The sequence below is a fragment of the Uranotaenia lowii genome, chromosome 2 (genome assembly GCF_029784155.1).
Source record: "Uranotaenia lowii strain MFRU-FL chromosome 2, ASM2978415v1, whole genome shotgun sequence".
Classification (NCBI taxonomy): domain Eukaryota; kingdom Metazoa; phylum Arthropoda; class Insecta; order Diptera; family Culicidae; genus Uranotaenia; species Uranotaenia lowii.
Genome location: NC_073692.1, coordinates 374,325,361 through 374,345,199, shown reverse-complemented (window position 1 = coordinate 374,345,199; position 19,839 = coordinate 374,325,361). Strand labels below are relative to the sequence as shown.

At 36.4% G+C, this 19,839-nt stretch overlaps 1 protein-coding gene across 1 annotated transcript in view; it reads left to right on the top strand.

Annotated features, from left to right (window-relative positions):
- Nucleotides 1-10,397, top strand: part of LOC129748907 (cationic amino acid transporter 3-like) — a 36,788-nt gene extending 26,391 nt beyond the window's left edge. The window contains exon 4 of the mRNA XM_055743700.1: nucleotides 9,362-10,397. Coding sequence (XP_055599675.1) covers nucleotides 9,362-9,756 — 395 coding nt within the window. The 3' untranslated portion in view covers nucleotides 9,757-10,397. The remainder of the gene's footprint in view (nucleotides 1-9,361) is intronic.
- The last annotated feature ends 9,442 nt before the right edge of the window (nucleotides 10,398-19,839 follow it).

The following is a 19,839-nucleotide window of genomic DNA, read 5'->3' as shown; positions in this document are numbered from 1 at the left end:
TGTTGTCTAAATATTTTTTTTCTTCATTTACTCTCAGGTGTATGACTGAAACACAGGGCGCTATTTGTTTAGAATTCTCTTTCTCTCACTCAGATGCGAATGCTCTCACACTTGCCGTCCGATTCACTTACAACTCGTGTAAACTCGGGTAACGAGTGGAGCACGATCAGCGAAAAAGGATTACACTCGGAAGCCGAATTGAAAACAGTGTTGTTTTCTCCCGGCTCTGTGTGTTTGAGAAGAGCCGACCAACCCTTTTCCTGCCCATGAGCAATTAACTTAGGCTGACTTAACCCGTTTATTTAATTTCTTACAACATTTGGATTTTTGAGTCAAACGCTAGAATCTGAAACATTTTAGTCAGACCTGTCTCATAAATACAGTGTCATTGAAAAGTAATAAAGAATAGTTTCAAGAAGATTTTATAGTCCCTTGAAGGCTCTTTAAGCAAAAGTTGATTTTAAATTATATTGATTAAGGGGGGGGAAGGGGGGGGGGTATGGTCTAACGGGTAAAAAAAACACAATTTTTAGAAAACAGGATTTGCGGTGGACACTGTATCTCAGCACAGAATCATCTGAAGTCAAAAAATCAGAGCAAAATATTTTTAATAGATAATTTCTACAGTTTTGCTTCAATAGACTTGAAAATTTGACACAACATTCTTGAAATGTTTTACAATCAGAAAATAAAAATAAATAAAAAATCGATTTTTTGAAAGTGTTAGACCCTACCCCCCCCCCCTTAAAGAAAATTAATTTCTACATTCAAACATTCTACATTTCGAACATTGTATCCAGCTTTGATCACTCAACACGAGCTCAAAGTCTTTTAACTCAAAAACGAAGAAAGAATAGAATTATAATATTCCAGAAGGATAAAAGATTCAAAAGAAATTAAATGTTTTTTTGGGTTGGATTTTAGTCGTTTTACCATCTTTATGGCATTCGCTACTATATCAACGGTGCAGTTTGCAGATCGTTATTCAAAAACTTATCCGGTACAACTGTGTTCAATGTTTGCTTTTGGGCTCGAGCTCGCGGACATCGGCTCAGGAGACAACAGACTTGCCAACTGAGCTATATCAAAAGCCCTAAATGAAATGTAAAATTCATATTGCGTTAATGATTAATACTGAAAATTATGAATTCATTATACATGGCAACAAATTCCACGAATCCAAATTTTCATTTAGGTTTTTTCGTCACTTTTCGGTTTTAGATTCAAGGGTAAACTTCTGAAAAAGGCCAAAATAATTGTGAAAACTATAGAGTACTACAAAGATACTTTACTTTAAGATTTTAATTAAATAATCAACTTTCCCTAAACTGCGAGCAATTTTGGCAACTGAAAAAAAAAAGTTTCAAGTTGGTTTAATGTTTATTTTTTCTTATTATGTAAAAACGGAGATTTTTACAAATTTTAAGTCAGAACGTTTAGCTGTTTCCTATAAAGTTGTAAAATCTTCAATATAAAAAAATTGAAAATGGCATTTAGCGATCAGAAATGGTTTTTGTTATCAAATTCTACAAAACATTTGAATTTCATTTTCTAAAACATTTTATCTCTGAAACTAGAAAATTGTTGGTACCGTAATCCGGGGTAAGATTGATCACTTTTTTTCAATATTTTTTATACTGGACTCCTATGAACGTAAAACATGGCTGCAGAAATTTAAATTTGATTCAAAAATCGATTTAATCTATTCTTAGAATTCGATGCTTTAGGGTAGCATTAATCACTCTCTATTTTGACGGTTTTAACAAGTTTTCTTGATAATGAAGGATACAAAACACCTTCAGAATATTTACAAATGCTTAGTTTATCAATTGCTAAGGCAGTTCGGAACAAAAAATGATACAAAAGTAATCATGAAACTCTACAAAATTGGACACTACACTTTCGGTGGCTCAAAGATACTAAATGTGTAACTTTTGGTCAGATCAATCCTGAGATAAACAATTCTGAATTTCGGCGTTTCTTGGTTAAGATTTCTTCATGGTCCACATAAAAACAACGTCGCAGTCCTTAATGTGTTAAGGCCGAGCAACAATTGAAATTTTTTCAACAATACTTATAAAATTTAAACTAAAAAAAATGAAATTTTGCCTTCATTTAATGCCTAGCTAGACCTTCGCAATATTCCTCTTTAATTTTTTCCTTCAAACTTTACCATTTGATATGGTTACTAGACTAGACTGGCTTACTCTTGGAAAATGTCCTATATCTTAAATTTCAAAAAATTACCTGAAAACACAACTAAAACTATACATTAACCAAGGAAAAAAGTTGAACTCTCACATTGATTAACCTGCTGCTTCTAAACGCTTTGATTTGATCAGGAAGGATGTTTGTTTGCGAGCCTTCGAAAAAATATGTATTTCAAGATTTTGAAATTACATTTTTACTAACATTTGAAATTTTCAAAAACAAACGGAGTTTTTACCAATTTGAATCTCAAGTTATAGGTTTTGAAACGTAGAAAAAAGTTTTGAGATATTTTAACTTTAGACTAAATTATTGATGATTATGTGGAAAAATTTCATGTTGATCAAAGCTACCCCGGTGATCAATGTTACCCTGTTTGACGGTACTCAAAACGGATTAATTTTGAAACTTTTAAATGACATTTCATCATAACTTGGCGTGATAGATAAAATCTGACGAGAGATTCGAATTTAGGACGCTAAAAACTTCCAAAATATTTTATAAACAATTTTGACACCAAAAATTTTATTCCCCTATGCTAGATACAAATTTCAGATTATTCAGAAGATTTTCAAGTCAATTGAAAAAAAATACAGTCAATCCAATTAAAAAAAAAACAATATTCATAACTGTAGGAATTTAGTCAAATTACGCATTCAAAATTCTTTTCATTAAACATTCAAATTAATAAAGCTGTTTCAGAATCAAAAGCAAGGTTTAGTATCCCGATCAGAAGAGAAAAACAAAACAAATATTCATTTTTTTCATACCAAAATAAGGTATAGTTTAGCTTTCGCAGGATTTATTTATTTGTTTGATCTTCGCAGATGGTTCACAGTATTTAAACAATTAAAAAGCTATCCTATTCTAGATTTAAAAACATTCTTGGAAATATTAAAATCGAAATCACTGACTACTTCATTAAAACGAGCACAACATGTATCTAAAGGATTGTTTTGACCATACTGGGTTCGTCGAACGGCAAGCCTGAAGAAATCCAGGGATCGAGTTGTTCTCACAGGAGCATTGAACGGTAACAACGATAACAGTTCTGGGCAATCAACGTTGTTATGAAGGATGTCGAAAATAAAAAGCCGTTGCAGGAAGACGCGCCTTGATACCAGCGTCGGCAAATTTAGTAGCAAGCAGCGTTGTTCATAAGGCGGGAGGTCAGATGAATCGTTCCATGGTAGTTGTCGTAGAGCATATCTAATAAAGCATCGTTGTATCCTCTCTATCCTATTCGAATGTACCGCTTGATATGGAGCCCAAATTTGTACCCCGTACTCGATAATGCTGCGCACAAGAGCACAATACAGGGCTTTCAAACTATAAAAGTCATTAAAGAATTCCGTGTTTCGACGAATGAAGCCAAGGACCGCAAAACCTTTCGCTATCGTTGAGGAGATATGCTGTGAAAAATTGAGCTTGCTATCCAGGGTGATTCCAAGGTCCTTGACGACTAATGTGCGGCTCAAAACGATCGTTGACATTTTATATTCAAAGTTGATGGGATTTCGTTGACGAGTGAACGAGATGGTAGTGCATTTGGCAATATTCGGAGCCATACCATTGTGATGACACCAAGCCTGAAGAAAATCGATGTCCTTTTGAAGTGCGCAGCAATCTACTAGAGATGAAATTGTACGGAAAATTTTAAGATCATCGGCGTAAAGTAAATTTTCCGACTCAAGAATGGCGCTTAAATCGTTGATGAAAATAAGGAAGATCAATGGTCCTAAGTGGCTCCCTTGAGGAACACCAGATGTGATCTCGAATGGTGTCGAGTTCACTGCACCGAGTCGTACGAAAGCAGTTCGGCCTTTCAAATATGAATGGATCCATTTACAAATCCAACTAGGAAGACCTAGACGACGCATTTTTTCTACAGCCAATACGTGTGGCACCTTATCGAAGGCCTTGCTCAAGTCAACATACACGGCGTCGACTTGCTGACGTTTGTCCAGTCTCCTCATTAACTTAGAAACGTACGTCATGAGGTTGGTGGTCGTAGATCTGCGTTGCATAAATCCATGTTGATTTTCTGAGATAGTATGACGTACGGATTGGTACAGTGAATCATAGACAAGGCTCTCGAACAATTTCGGAAAACAACTCAGAATCGATATCCCGCGATAGTTTTCCACCTGGTGTATGTTTCCAGATTTGTGGATTGGAATTATAGATGCAGTTTTCCATTCATCGGGAAAAATGCCCTCCATTAACGACTGGTTGAAGATAATCGAGAGAGGTATCGATAAGAAATCCGCGCATTTTTTGACCAGGAAAGGCGGAATGCCATCAGGGCCAGGTCCTTTTGTTTCATCCAAAGCAGCTATCTTACGAAGAACGTCATTCGGCGAAAAACTCAGCAGGCTCAGATTGAAATCTCGACTCTGCAAGCTACTCAGGTATGATTCAGACAAAGGTGTTGAGTTATTACTTAGCACGCTTTGAAAGAATGACGAGAATAGATTTGCAGCATCATACGGCGTCTTGGCAGTTGCGTTGTTGAATCTGATGACTTGAGGTACTCCTTGAGCACCTTTCCGTTTTCTTACGTACGACCAAAAAGATGCTGGATCAGTCCGGGCGTTGTTCTGAATACGATTCATGTAATCACAAAAACTAGATACATGCAAAGAGTTGTATGCGCTCTCTAAGTCACGTAGTTCGTTCATGCGATCCATGCCATCGTCGTTGTAAAACCTTTTCCTAGCTTTTCGAAGGCGGTTGCGCAGATTGCGAAGTTCAGGATTCGACCAAGGTTGACGTTTCACAGTGCGTGTACTCCGTTTTTTTACGGGTGCAATATCTCGAAAAATTCCGTTGAGGGTATCGTGAAAAATTCCCACCACGTGATCGGTTGAGCCAAATAATATGTTTTGCCAATTGATTGCAGCCAAGGATTCGTTAAGCAATTCAAAATCGCATCTTTTGAAGTCAAAGTCGAATTCATCAGGCGAACGTGATTTCGTGTCTTCTTCACACATTAGCAGCATCACAAGAGGGGGATGATGCGTGTCAATGCTTATTAAAGGAATCGGGGGCTCGAAAATGTCAATGTTGTTAGCATCACTCGTAAAGACTAAATCGAGCATTCTCATATTACTGTTATTATATTGATCGCAGCGCACTAAATTGGACTGCGCACTCATGACTGCGACATTTGTGCGACTTGTCAAATCAGTGTAAAATCTGTCGGAGTTCTACACGCTAACCTCTTTTCAGTCAACCTTTGCACGGATAACTGCGAATGCAAAACATTGCACGAAATCCAATTTTCAATGAAAGAGATAATACATGCAGATAAAAATGAGCGCTAATAACAATGCAGCTTTGCCTACTAGCGACACGTAGCTTACGTCGCGACGTTGAAAATCATAACGACGCATCGCGAGTTTCCTAGGAAACTTGTAGCACAGACAAACAGACATGACACTCTGAAGAAAATTCGATCATTTTTTCGCAAAGCGATTACACTGCCATCTGTTGCCGACATTGCCTACCAACATCATGATTGTAAAATAAACCATAGTAGGAAGCCATGATATCTTGGCATTTATAACTCAAATGTAAACAAGCAATCCATTATTTTTGCTGGTGTAATAATTTTCTAGGAAAACTTTGGTGTTCAATTAACCGTGATTGGAGTAATCAACGAATAAAAACAGCTGAACCGTCCCGGGGAAGGCAGGTAACGGGAGTTGAATACGTAGTATTGATTGTTCTTTTTTCTAGCGACAAATAATAATTTCAAAAATAATTGTAGATATTTCAAAATGAATCGAATCAGAGCGAAAGATGCCCAATCAGAGACAGCTGCAACAAACCAAAGGACAATTGAATAATCCTTCAGTTTCCAGTAACGGAAGTCAATGTTTAGAATCGTTGAGAACTTTTTGAATGGATCCGTTGGGAATTTTGTTTTGTGCATAAATATTATGTTGAAAATACAAAATGGTGCTTTTATATCCGTGAATTTCCTTTCGTTTCAAAAGCTCGTTAAAATTTGCCAACAATTATTCAGGTTTTTTTTTATTTCAATACGTATTTTCAGAAGTAATAATGCATGCAAAAAATTTGGCAAAGGTACATAAACTCTAGAGGTTTTTTAATTTATTAGTTAAAATTAAAATAAGCTGAGTCTCAGGTTTGCGTCAAAGTTATTTGGGGGGAAAAATTACTAGTCAACATATTTATTCAGGTAATTTAATTATTCCAGAACAGAACATATTCTGAACATTTCCGCTCGCTCATCGTAATTTTGCTTTTGAATGATTCCCATATCGCTCGAATGAAATCATTTCGTACTCTGGTAGCAAGAACGGCTTTTAAAATCTTTTTCGAGAAGGGGTCTTTCACGAAAATTATATCTTCTAAATCCATTGATAATTCTTTAGCTGAATTCCGACGGTAGACTGTTTAGAAAAGAAGAGTCCTGTTATCACTAGCCATCCTTTGACACAATTCTCCGATGGTATCTCCTAAAATGAAAATTTTTTGGGTTTTTTCACGACTTTCGAGGAATAAAAGAGATGGCAGAGAGACCTTGACAAACTCCTTGAATTGATGCACTCGATTGATCGGCTTTTACTGCACGTTTCGGTCCATGATTTGGTTTAATTGTTGAATCTAAACGAAAAATTTTTCATTTTAAAATTACCACCAAATCAACGGTAAACAAACTTTGTTGGGTAACAACAAACGAAACTCAACAACTTACAAGCACCATAGAGATGAAACTGGGAATGCACTGCTACCATGATCAAAAAACTAATTTTTCGTTTTAGTGATTTTAGTGCACTCTAGTGTCGACATTGCCTAGCTTCGAAAGAGTTTGCGAAAAACGAAAAGTGAGTGTCCTGTCTGTTTGTCTGTGCTTGTAGCATGCGATTGATGGCCTAAGGAAAATCAAGGTCTTTTGATACACTAGGTTCTCCGACTTTCACAGTAAGTAGGCGAGGAGTGAGCGGGGCTCTCAATGAGTTTGTTTATTTTTTGCTCAGCTTTTCGGTGGTTTGTTGGTAAACAAACTTCATGAGTTCCGTATAGTTGCATAGCCTACATAGCCAAAATGGCTGAATCGGGAATTCGTTATTCGGGAACACCTCCTGAATATATACGCACCTTGAGGAAAATCAACAGTAAATAATGTAAACAAGGTTTGTGTACTACATGGGAATCGCCTACTGGACTGAAAGAAAGGATAACAAGCCTTATAAATGACAGGAATCTCGCTAGTAAAAGGTGTCGCTAGTAAAACTGTCGCTATTCGGTTTGGTGCTATACACATAATAAAATCTCTCAAACATGCTCGAACATTGCATGAAGCTTGTATGCAAGACTCAAATTGTTATCCTGTTTGGTGGTCAGAATTCAATATGATTGAGATAATCTTGATATATGTAATGCTATCAAAGGGTGATAAAAAATAGAATATCAAAATATCTCTTCTTGATATAATTTTGATTTTCTCTTCTAATCGGGTTGCTTTGTCTCATGCCTTGCACTCAAACTTTCATGTATTGTTTCAAACTCACACAACTATGAAAAGTTTGGGCCAGGTGATTCGAACGTCGACCTGCCGGTTGAGAGGCACGCACACTACCACAGAACCATACCTGATGCATTGGAATGAGAGCTTTGGAATTCAAATAATAGTATTCGAAGCAGGCAAATTCAGGCAGGAACAACAACTGTTTGTATCAAAAGAAATAGATTTTGATATCAAAGCTGTATCTGAATAGGATAATAATATCTCGTTGAGATGGGTTTGAGAAGTTGTTTTGATATGCTCTCCTGATCGGGATTCTAATTCAGAAAGCATATTTAACATTGAATTTCTATTCAGAACTCAGATTTATTTTCAGCACTCGGATTTCAGCATTCAAACGTTACAATTTGATAATTTAACAAGCTTACTTATTGCGATTTTGAGCTTATAACACTGATTGATAATTCAAATTTCTCATTCAATGTCAAATTTAGATGTACAATCCAAATGCAGATTATGAAATAATATTTTGAATTCAGGGCTTGAAATCCCACCCCAGAAAACCAATGATCGACGGTCTCAAGTCATTTTAGTTTTAAAACATTTCTGTAGAAAATTTTTGTAACTTCAGATCATGTTGAATTCCCATTCAAAATCTCATCCAATGCAATGGTATAGAATCATTCAAAATGCAGGATTTTCTATTAATTCTAAACTTTAATTTGAAATTCTGGATCGTAAGGGTAGTACCTACTTAAAACAAGTTTGGATTGTAAACTTGTAATCTCTTACTTTTACTTCTTCCGCAGTTTATATTGACTTCATTTAACACTTTCAAATGAAGCGGATCGACTTTTAAAACACTTTAATTTGGCTTCAAAAGTATGCCTTTTTATCATACAACTTTAAAAAGTAACGTCACCTGGGGATTTTGACTCAACGTTTATTTTGAGTTGCGAAGTTATATCCGATCTATATCCGATCACTCCAATGGCTAGTTTTGACTGAATTCATCATCAGCTGATCTAGTGGTAACCTTATTGACTTTCAGTCATATTTATGGATAACATTAATATCCAGAATTGATTTGCAAACCAGTCAATGCAATAGGGGTCACAGTTAAGGAAACCATCCAACCTTATTAGGACAATCATTTTCATTAATTGGATAACTCTATTACAATATGCTGCCTCTAAGATTGAAATAGGAATTTCCTTAATAAATATAGAGGAGCATAGGAGGTTTAGGAAAAACCCACAAGATCATACCATTTTTTAAAATGGATCCTGACATTTGCCTTTCGCTATCTAACAAAACACCCTTCCTCAGAGTCTTGAATATAGAATCGGACTTGAAGTCCTGCCGGTGAGCCGTTGTATCTTTTTCGAGAAATTTATGATATTTATGGCTTATGATTTTTCTTTTTTTGATATTTATCTCATGTTTCTCTTACACTTCCGATCACTTTGAAAATGTGATCATTTTCAGGTACGGAGGTGTAGCAAGACGAACTCAAAACGTTAGATTTGATATGTTTCTCAATAATATATGAATTTTCAAAAGTAATGAATTATAATTCTGTGCGACAGTTAATTTTGATGCACGATTAAAGTTAAAAATGAACCGAAACTATAGTTTACTTCTTATTTCTTACAGCCATTGCCGTTTGCGGTATCAGCGGTGTGATGGTTCACTGCCAGGAGCACCTGGAAGCCCAGAACCCCACCTACCTGACGGTGCTGATAATCCTAGCCATGGCCATTCTGATCCTGTTCATGGTAATCTCCTGTCAACCGTGCGAACAATCCAACATCCGCTTCAAGGTTCCGATGGTGCCGTTCATCCCGATGCTCAGCATGCTCGTAAACATCTATCTGATGTTCCAGCTGGATCTGGAAACGTGGATCGGTTTTTCGGTTTGGCTGCTGATCGGATTCATCATCTACTTCACCTATGGTATCCGGCATTCGGCGCTTGGATCCGCCGGACAAACGCTGTCCGAAAGCCAGCTCGAGAGTCCTTTCGCCCTGATAGGAATCGAGAAGGCGTAGTTCAGTTTGTTAGTTTTTTTTTGTTCTTAGGTGATCTTGATAATAGCTAAGGTTCATTCCGCGGGTTTAGATGTGTATAGCTAGTAAGGAAGTCGTTTTCATCAATGAAAAGTTGTGACAATTTTGTTTTTCAGACGTGCGCGTACGCGCAAACTGTATACATATAAGGCATTTCCCCACTTGTCAGACGAACAGCTGATTCCTCATGTTTACATTTTCTCGGCATATCGTGGTAGGGTAAACATAACAACAACATTACGTATGTTCAATGACCAGATAGTAACGATATGAAATTGGCAATGCAATTGTAGTGGTTTTGCAAGCGCACCTTGGTGAGGAGCATATAAATTCTTTGTTTAATGATTTGTAAATTCATAACAAATTGAGACATGAAGGTTTTTTGATGCTTTTAATTAAAGAAGTTTTTAAAAGAAAGCATTGAACAGTGCTTATCATCAAAGATCAAAATGGCGACCAGTTGGTGTTTACATTTTTCAAAACAAAAACAAAAAGCTACCCTACCACAATCTGTCTCAGGAAATACTCTATTACACAGTGTATTTATAAATTGACGGTTCGAGCGCTAAAGCTTCAATAATAATCGAGGGGAGGGAGTGGGGGACAAACAATCCATACCAAAGAATGGAATTAAAGATATTGTTGAAAAAATAAACTGAACAAAATGATGTTTTATTGCCTTTCATGTGTTTGTTTGTTTGTTTGTTTTCGTTCGTGGCAATGTGCAATCGGTTCAAGATTTATTGCACCGTACAGTGCTTTCAAGGAACTTTGGCAGTGTAAAAAGGTAGGAAGTATTTAGTGATCAAAATCAAAAATGCTATAAACATATACTTGCAAGCTTATGTCGCTTATTCCGCATTTTGCTTGGATTTATTCACAAAACCTGATAAAAAACTCAAATATAGTTGTTATTTTTTTTTAGTAGAAACGAAATTTTCTGACCAATTTTTTTCAAAATAATCAAGAAAAGTTTTATAGAATAAAAAAAATGATCTGCTTAAATATGTGTTTCGATGAGAAAAAAATGATTTAGCGCTTTTCTTCTTGATTTTTGCTGAGCATTTCCTGGGTTTTAACCAAATTTTCCCGGATGCTGCCTTGATTTTTGGTGGGAAACTTGGAGATCAAATTTTTATTAAAATTCCCGGCCCGGAGACGTGCATGAAAAATTTTGGTAGCTTTAATCATTGACTGGTCATGTGTAAGATAAGGTTTGTTAATCGCGAAATATTCTTGCTAAACCCTCACCCGCATCAGATTTCGTTACCCTAATCAGCACTAGGAGTGTTAATTTGACACTACAAGCTAAAATCGTTATAACTTTTGGCGTGTTCAACCGATCTAAACAAAACTTATATCAATAGAAATCTTGTAACGTCAGTAAAATATGTTCAGAATATTATATATACCTTAAGCTACTAGTGGAATTTTTCAAAGTTCACTACTTTGTGCGATTTTTTACAAATTAAAATTTCATCTGTTTTTGTGGTCCACCGTTAGATTGTACTCGGATTTTCAGTGCTTTTACTTTGTTAGGACCAATCAAAAGTATATTCGTATATTCATTGGAAAGCAAATTTAATCTACATTCTAGTGAGGTGCAACAATTCACGCTGTGAGATTTCACAAAAATCTGAAAATTATAAACGTAAAATCATTCCTGAATTTCTAGAACCACAAGCAGCGCGCCCAGCAGAACGTGTTTGTTTGCTCTCCGTCGTACGACGGCCGTAAACGAAACACGCGGCAGAACAAGTTTTTTCTGAGGATGGCTGAAATTCAGTAAGTAGAAACGTAAAATACAGCAGTCATATTTATCGTCGTAAATCACCGAAAAATATCAATTAAAGAAACCACAAGAAAGAGCGGTGATCAAAACCAAACAAATAAAAGATTATTCAATTGTATAGACGCTTGATCATCTGTAATTTAATTGCCATAAAGGGTGATACGGTCAAAATTTGGTCAAGGGAAAACGCGTGTAAATCGGTGAAATCGTTTATTTAAAAAATCAAACTAAATTTCTTTTTCAAGTTTAATTAGTATAAAATTCAGGAAAAATATTCAGTTAGGCTTCCGCTTTTCCAAATCCGAATTGCCGGGCCTTACGCTTAACCCCTGCCATCAGATTTTGTACAACCACCTTGTCCACCTTCTTCGCCGCAGAAAGCAAGTATACCTTGAACCACTGATGAACTGATGTACAAGCTAAGCCTTGAAACGTGTGTAAAGTTCCAACGACCGTTTTCAATCAATTTTATGTGTTTTGGTTGAGCCACCAGATGTCTCCAAGGACACCAGAGAGAACTGTCAAGAAGAAAGTGAAATGTAAACAAAACAAAATAACAAACTATTAGTCAGTTATGAATATGTCGAATTACTATTTGACGAGTTTTGAAGATTTGCAACACATTTATGATTTGCGTAATGGAAATTTTTTAGCTTTAAGCTGTTTTTCTAATTGTTTCAAACTAGCATGAAGCACTAAATAGAAACAGATATGATACGATAAAATGCTCGCTCAGAATAGCCAAGAATCGGTATTGTTTCATGAGATTTTTAGTTTTAAGCTCAACTGGATAAAATAACTGGTTCGTCTGGCTTGTCCGAAGTTCTTAGTTAGTCTTTTTTAGTAAAAAGAATGAAGATAAAATGAAACAGGCAAATTTACCTTGCTGTGAATATATTGAAGCCGTCCATTCTACTACGATGTTAATTTATCAATTTTTGAGATCATATACGATTGTGCTCTTCCAAGAATGAGGCACTTCAAAAGTTTAATCGGCTTGTTTAAATGATAGCATTCGAAAATTTGTACTGGTTTCTGGAATATAATAATTCAAGCTTGTACATCTGTTTGTTATTTCGGCAGTCTCTGTAGTGAAAAAAAATATGATAATGCTATTTTCCCCAGCTTAAAATTATTCGTGGTTAATCTAATTGTATAGAATAATTCGTCTTATTGTATTTAAATTTATTCATTTTTGAATTCAAATACCATTGCGTCCTTTCGAAAAATTGTTACATTTAAAAGAGCTATCTAGAAACAGTGCCATCTATTGCGCCGTTCAAAAGTTAGGAATCTAGCAATAGATGGCACTGTTTTTCGTCATTTTTTAACGGTTTCTTTAAAATAGAGCACTAGAAATTTTACACAAGTTTCTGAAGATTTTTTGTTCGAGCTTGTACATCTGTTCATCTGTGCTTGAACTGCTGCTCGTCCTTAGCAGTTTTTTGGTCTTCTTTAGGTTCCGCTTGACAATAGCCCAGTATTTCTCAATTGGGCGGAGCTCTGGCGTGTTGGGAGGGTTCTTGTCCTTGGGAACCACCTGCACGTTGTTGGCGGCTTACCACTCCATGACCTTTTTACCGTAATGGCAAGATGCCAAATCCAGCCAAAACAGTACGAAACAACCGTGTTTCTTCAGGAAAGGCAGCAGACGTTTATTCAAACACTCTTTCACGTAAATTTCTTGGTTGACAATCCCGGAAGCTATGAAAATGGTGCTTTTCAAGCCACAGGTACAGATGGCTTGCCAATCCAGATATTTCTTCGCGGACTTTGACAGTTTCATGTGCTTGAAAATATCTGCTACCTTTCCCCTTCCTTTTGCCGTATAAAACTCCTGTCCCGGAAGCTGCTAGTAGTCGGCTTTGACGTAGGTTTCATCGTCCATTTCCACGCAGTCAAACTTCGTAAGCATCGTCGTTTACAGCCTCCGGGATCGCGCTTTGGCCGTCGTATTTCGTTTATCATCGCGTTTTGGAGTCACTACCTTCTTGTAAGTCGATAGTCTGGCCCGTTTTTTGGCTCGATGCACGGTTGTTGACGATACACCCAGCTTATTTGCGGCATCTCGAAGAGAGAGGTTAGAGTTTCGCTTGAAACTACCGGTAACTCTCTTTGTCGTCTCAGCCGCTTCCGGTTTTCGATTTCCCCCCGATCCAGACTTCCTGGTTGTCGACAAACGTTCCCCAAACACTTTAATTACATTTGTAACGGTTGATTTACCAACGTTCAGCGATTTTGCCAGCTTTGCGTGCGAGTAGCTCGGATTTTCACGATGCGCGAGCAAAATTTTGATACGCTGCTCTTCTTCCTTGGACAGCATTTTGACAACTGAAGAGTGAATTCCAAAGTGTGAAAAAGAGTGAAATCAAAATAGGAGCAACATTCTACACAAACACACCTTCAAAATGAGGGGTGTTCATGCTTTTTAAATGCAAAATTGAAAGAAATACGTCAAGTTGATATTGACCAAATTTTGACTGTATCACCTTTTAATGAAATATTTACGAGTACAAAATTCGGAAACAATCTGTCGAGTGGTTTTTTAGATAGCGTCCAATACTGAAGTTCATTCAGAAAAGTCATCAGCCTGGAAATCAACTATTCGACCAAAGTTCAAATGGTAAATCGTTGAAAAAGTCTTAGAGGATCCAATAGTGAGCTAAAATTTGTATAAAAGTGAAAATGATTGATTCCATAAAGTTAAGGAACGTAAGAGGTCTTTTCAAGCTCAACCCAAAAATAATCCAAAACCAATAAATTATTCTGACTGGTTCGTCAAGCTGACTAAAAAAACAGGCTTGGCTTCATTTCTACAATGTAGAAAAGCTGCCCACCGGTCAAATAAACGAAATACGGTTGCCAAATCGTGCGCAGAATATTTGGACGCTAGTGGGTAGATATTTTGAAAATAATCGTAATGGACAGCAAAACGAACTCCTTAACGGTCACTTGAAAGGTTTCCAACCAGAAACTTTTCGTGGACAAGTCTCGCCTGTACTTCCCGGAGATGAACAAGAAGAAAAAAATGAGAATTTTAATGTTTAGTACCGTCAACTAGGGCAACATGCAACAATTTTCAACTTCAATGGCTTCTAGAAAACTTATGTTCACAGTTAATCCTACCCCTTATGCATCAAAAGTTTTAAGGATGATGGGACATCAAATTTACGTAGTTAGAAAAATTATTGGTTTCTTTAGTTATTTTTAATTTTCTAAAAACATTCGATTTTCACACTCCTTAGAAAATGGGGTCACTTGCAACAAACTTTGTTTTTAATGAAAAATCTTATGAACACGTATTAAAATTTATAGTTTTTAATATGTTTTCGATGCTTTAAAGACTATTACGCATGAAAACAACAATTGCAGTAGTTTTTTGGTCTGTAAAAACTAATTTAAACATTTTTCCTGAAAATAAGGATGCTGCATACATTTAGGGGTTAAATAATACTACGAAAAATTCTACAAGCTGAAATCATAAAAATAAATGTTTAGATGAATGAAATTTCAATGTTGACAAACGCGTGATGCAAAACATTCATGTTCCAGCACATGGAAACGACATTTACAAGGTGTTTCTTTGATTTGCATTTTGTTGCATTTTACCCCAGACACCTAACTGAATTATAAAAATATCTATTTTAAAAAATTGGGCGATTGTTCGAAAAATAGTTTTACACCAACAGTGTTGGTATAGCATGAGGAAACCAGTAAAAGTTTGTTGGTAATATTATCAAGCCAATCCGTCATACTGGGTAAAGTTTTTTACGGCATCGAAAAATGTTAAAATTTGTACATTTATTGCTCGATTTTTCAAATTTTATATAAAAGTAAAAAATTATAAAAAATTAGCTAAAGACGCGAGAAATTATGTCATCATCATTTTGTAATCATTAAAAGATAACTTTATTACAAAACATTAAATTAAAAATTGAATCAGTGTGGTGTTATATTTATAAATGTTGCATCTAACCCCGCTGTTGCATGATGCCTCTTTTTGACGGTACTTAAGAACGCTAACTTAAACATGACATTGACAAATTGCCCGGCTTTATCCGGGTTTGCCCGGATATTTGATACAAAATTTGGGAACAGTCCGGCCCAGCCCGCCTGCCCGGATTTTATTGAAAAATACCCGGATTTTGCCCGGATTTTTTCACTTCACGTGTCAAATCAATTGATTGTGTTGTATTTTTTTATATCTAAAGGTAATGAATGTAAAAAAAATTAATTGTAAAAATTCTAGCATCTCTCATAAGCGTTAATTTAACCAGAAATATGCATGTTTGATTAATTATCTTCGGACTGATTAAACGAAGCATCGGTACATTCAGGATCAGAGTATAAAGTAAAACCTTGATTATTCAATTTTGGTTTCCTTAATTGATATTTTTCGGTGACGACGGTCGTACGGCGGCCGTAAAGGAAACACGCGGCAAAACAAGTTTTTTTCTGAGGATGGCTGAAATTCAGTAAGCCGAACGTTAGAAATAGCAGTCTTATTTAACGGCGTAAATCACGTCGTAAATGTCGTCTCAGCGGCTTCCGGTTTTCGATTTCTCCCCGATCCAGACTTCCTGGCTGTCGACAAACGTTCCCCAAACACTGAAATAACATTTGTAACGGTTGATTCGGGAACTTTTAGCGATTTTGCGAGCTGTGCGTGCGAGTAGCTCGGATTTTCGCAATGCACGAGCAAAATTTTGTTACGCTGCTCTTCTTCCTTGGACGGCATTTTGACAACTAAAGAGTGAATTCCAAAATCAAAATAGGAGCAACATTCTACACACACACACACACACACACACACACACACACACACACACACACACACACACACACACACACACACACACAAAATGAGGGGTGTTCAGATTTTTTAAATGCAAAATTGAAAGAAATACGTCAAGTTGATATTGACCAAATTTTGATTGTATCAACCTTCATTTCGTTCAAAGAAATCATGTTATGAAATTTGTATGGTACAGTTCATCTCAATGGGTGAAGAATACCTCCGGATTTTCGTGTAGTGACTGTAGTGAGATAAAATATTTTTCGGATTTCAAAGCATTAATCTTCTGTTATTATACTAATAATATTTATTCAGTTTAGGATTCTTCTGCATTTTAGTTTGAAAAATAATCTGTTATAGAATTTTCATTTTATGGTGGGAAATTATTTGAAGAAAAAAATAATCAACACTTTATCGGTCTTCCATAGCAATCAGCAGCGGATGCTGACAAAGTCAAATCAAATTATTTTATTACTAATTAAGCTAAGCTGTCGATGCTTATTTTATAATGTTTGTGGTGGATATAATTTTTATTTGTATTCTTACTGGAAACATAAGAGTTCAAATACTACTGCAATATTGTTCAAAAAAAAAATTATAAAAAAACAAAAGTTATAAAATAAATTGAGGACGTTAGATCTCGATAACATGATCAAAAGTGATAAAGTGAAGTTGAATCTACTGGGAACTTCAGCAACGAACCAAACTTGGGATCTATATCAACTTGGGACCTTAATATTGTTTATGGAAACAAACTTTTCATCCTTTGAATGGTATCCTGAATTTTCGATCACGCCATAACTAAGGTTTATTACATCAGCTAACAGTCTGACCAAACCCGGGAAACGTCCACCTTCTAATCGTTACTCCTCGGTGCACTTCCATCATAACAACAACGAAACCCCAAGTTTCAGATAACCCCACAGCAGATCGTCCTTCAAGGATACGTCAGCCCCAAAACATCAATGACCGATCTGTTTGGTTTGCAAAGTTTCCGTTTAGCTTTAAAACAAAAACATACAAACACACTACACCCAACATGTCGGTTTGAACTTCACATAATTTCTTTCATATGCTAGCACGGGTTGCTGTACGCTTAGTACGCATGACTCAATTTGCGATTCCGATTTCGAAAGCCATCAAATATTTGCAGATAAAAATAGGTAAAAGAATACTGTTGGCTTAGCCCAAAAGTTGAGTTGGAGGCAATCTAGGATGCCTCCAGAATAGGTTCAACTTTGTCCCGAACTTACTCCTTTTAGAAAAATCAATCCACAGTTCATTGTTTTGGTTGATAAGAACGACGCAGCACCGACAGACGCTCGCTCGCCTGATGATGATGGCGCATGCTAATCTCAACGCGCATCGCTTGCAGCGAGAAATGCGAAATGCCAATCTTCCACTAATCAGTCCGTGGCAGGTTCGGTTCCAAAGACCACCCCCTCCCCCCTTCAACATCACAACTCGGAAAGCAAGACGAGGGTGATGATCGTTTTGGTGTCAATGTCAGGACATGGCATCGACCAGTAATCGCGCTAAGCAAAGGCCGTTTGATTGAAGTGCGCTTAGCTGGAATTCAGAGTCTTTCAAGTGTGGCAGTGGACCTACTCTTTTGGAATTTGCCTGCAAGTGACCTACTTCCGTTGATTTTAGTATTTTTTGAAGTTTTTTTTCAAACATTGTTCCTATATTTTGAAGATTTTTTCAAAAGTACAGAATTTGTCAAATAGTACAGGGTCCGGAAAAACTGCTACATAACTTTAACATTGCGAAGCATACAAAACCGAATTCAATGACACCTTGCCACTTTGTTAACATGATGATTAAGCTGTCAGAGCATGTATTTGATGATTTTCTAATCAAGTGTTTTTCGGAAAAATGAGGTTCAAACAATGGTGAAGATCATCAAGATGCGCCCAGAAAATTCATCGAATCAGTGGTACAATTCAATATACCGGATCAATATCGGTGTCGGATCCCTAAAGATGAACTTTAGCTCAAGGCTTATAGGGTAACGGACTTATTTTGGACTAACTTGTCTAGCTCTCTTATAAAGCAACTATTTAATAATGAAAAAAAATAGTGCATTGCATTAAGTGCCCGGGCTTCAACAATATTTGCTAAAAAAATTAATGATCATTTGTTTTATAGGAGAGCTAGACAAGGTGGTCTAAAATTGGTCCTCTGGTCCAAAATATGTTCGTTACCTACACAGCAAAAATTATTTCCTGTAAAATTACGCAAATGTCCTGTAACAAAACGAGCAGGACATTTACCGTAATTTTACAGGTCGAAAAACTAATTACGTGACATTTGATTTTCAGTGTACAACTTTTTACAGGACATTTGCTATAATAATAAATGAATCTTCGTTAACCTTCAAGGGAAACAATTGAAAATTACAGGTTTTGTTAGTTACAGTTTGATTTATTTTAAAGGTTGCAGTTTCAGTGACACGTAATAGTCAAAAAAATTTTCTGTGTCCTAAGTATTCAAGTCATTCCGGTAAAACAAAATCAAGAACGGGTAAAAAGAGCGAAGGCGCAGCTGATCGGCGGATTTTCAGAATTTCGTGTTTAGCACCGATAAACTTTTCGCCGTACAGCGGCTCGTGAATAAAAAGATTTTGGTTGTCTGGAAGAAAGAAGTAGGTGACAAAAATCTGCATTGCTTAAGGTTTGGATCGAAATCACCAATAATAGCCGTAGGTACTTCACTGGTGAGAATCGACCGAACACCCTGAAGAGGAGAAGATCTATCAATTTACGTATCTAGACTAGAACCACGGCATGACATCGAACCGTGAACACGTCCCTATTTTGGTTTCAGTGATAGTTTTTCAGCGCAGGACTTTGTATTGCATCTTCGAGCTCAGATTGGTCTGTGAGTTCGCCTGACCAATAGGGCTTGGCTGTCTAGAGTATATTGAATCCTGATGTCTGCTGTACAAAACATGACGGTTTGGAAGTTCTGACGCACTTTCTAAAGCTTAGTTCTTTTAGAAATGGGACACTTTCTTTTGCTAATAGCTCGTTTACTAGTAATCGGACATTCAAAATTTTGGCAGCAATTTGTTGCCTGTAAAAAGTACTATCCGACCTATTTTTTTTTTCAAAATTAAAAAATTACGCGTTTTTGAGATATTTACGATGCAAGAAAAAAAGGAAAAAATAATTTTGCACACTTTCATTCAAAATCCATCATAATCAAATTGATAGCTGACAAAACCGTTGATTATTCGAAGAATTACTGTATGTGAGTGGTGGAAAAGTATGCAAATACTGTCAAAAATGTCCACAAAGTTCAAATCAAGCATTGGAGTGAAGCATATGGTCGGCAACTTCGGCTAAGGGTCATCAGGGAAGTCAAGTCTCATACAAGCATTTTTAATTTAAAAAAAGCGAAAAACTAAGGGTAGATCGCTGAAATTTCCAAAAAAATTTTTTCTCCGATAAGCTGAAAGTGTTGTCTGGTAATG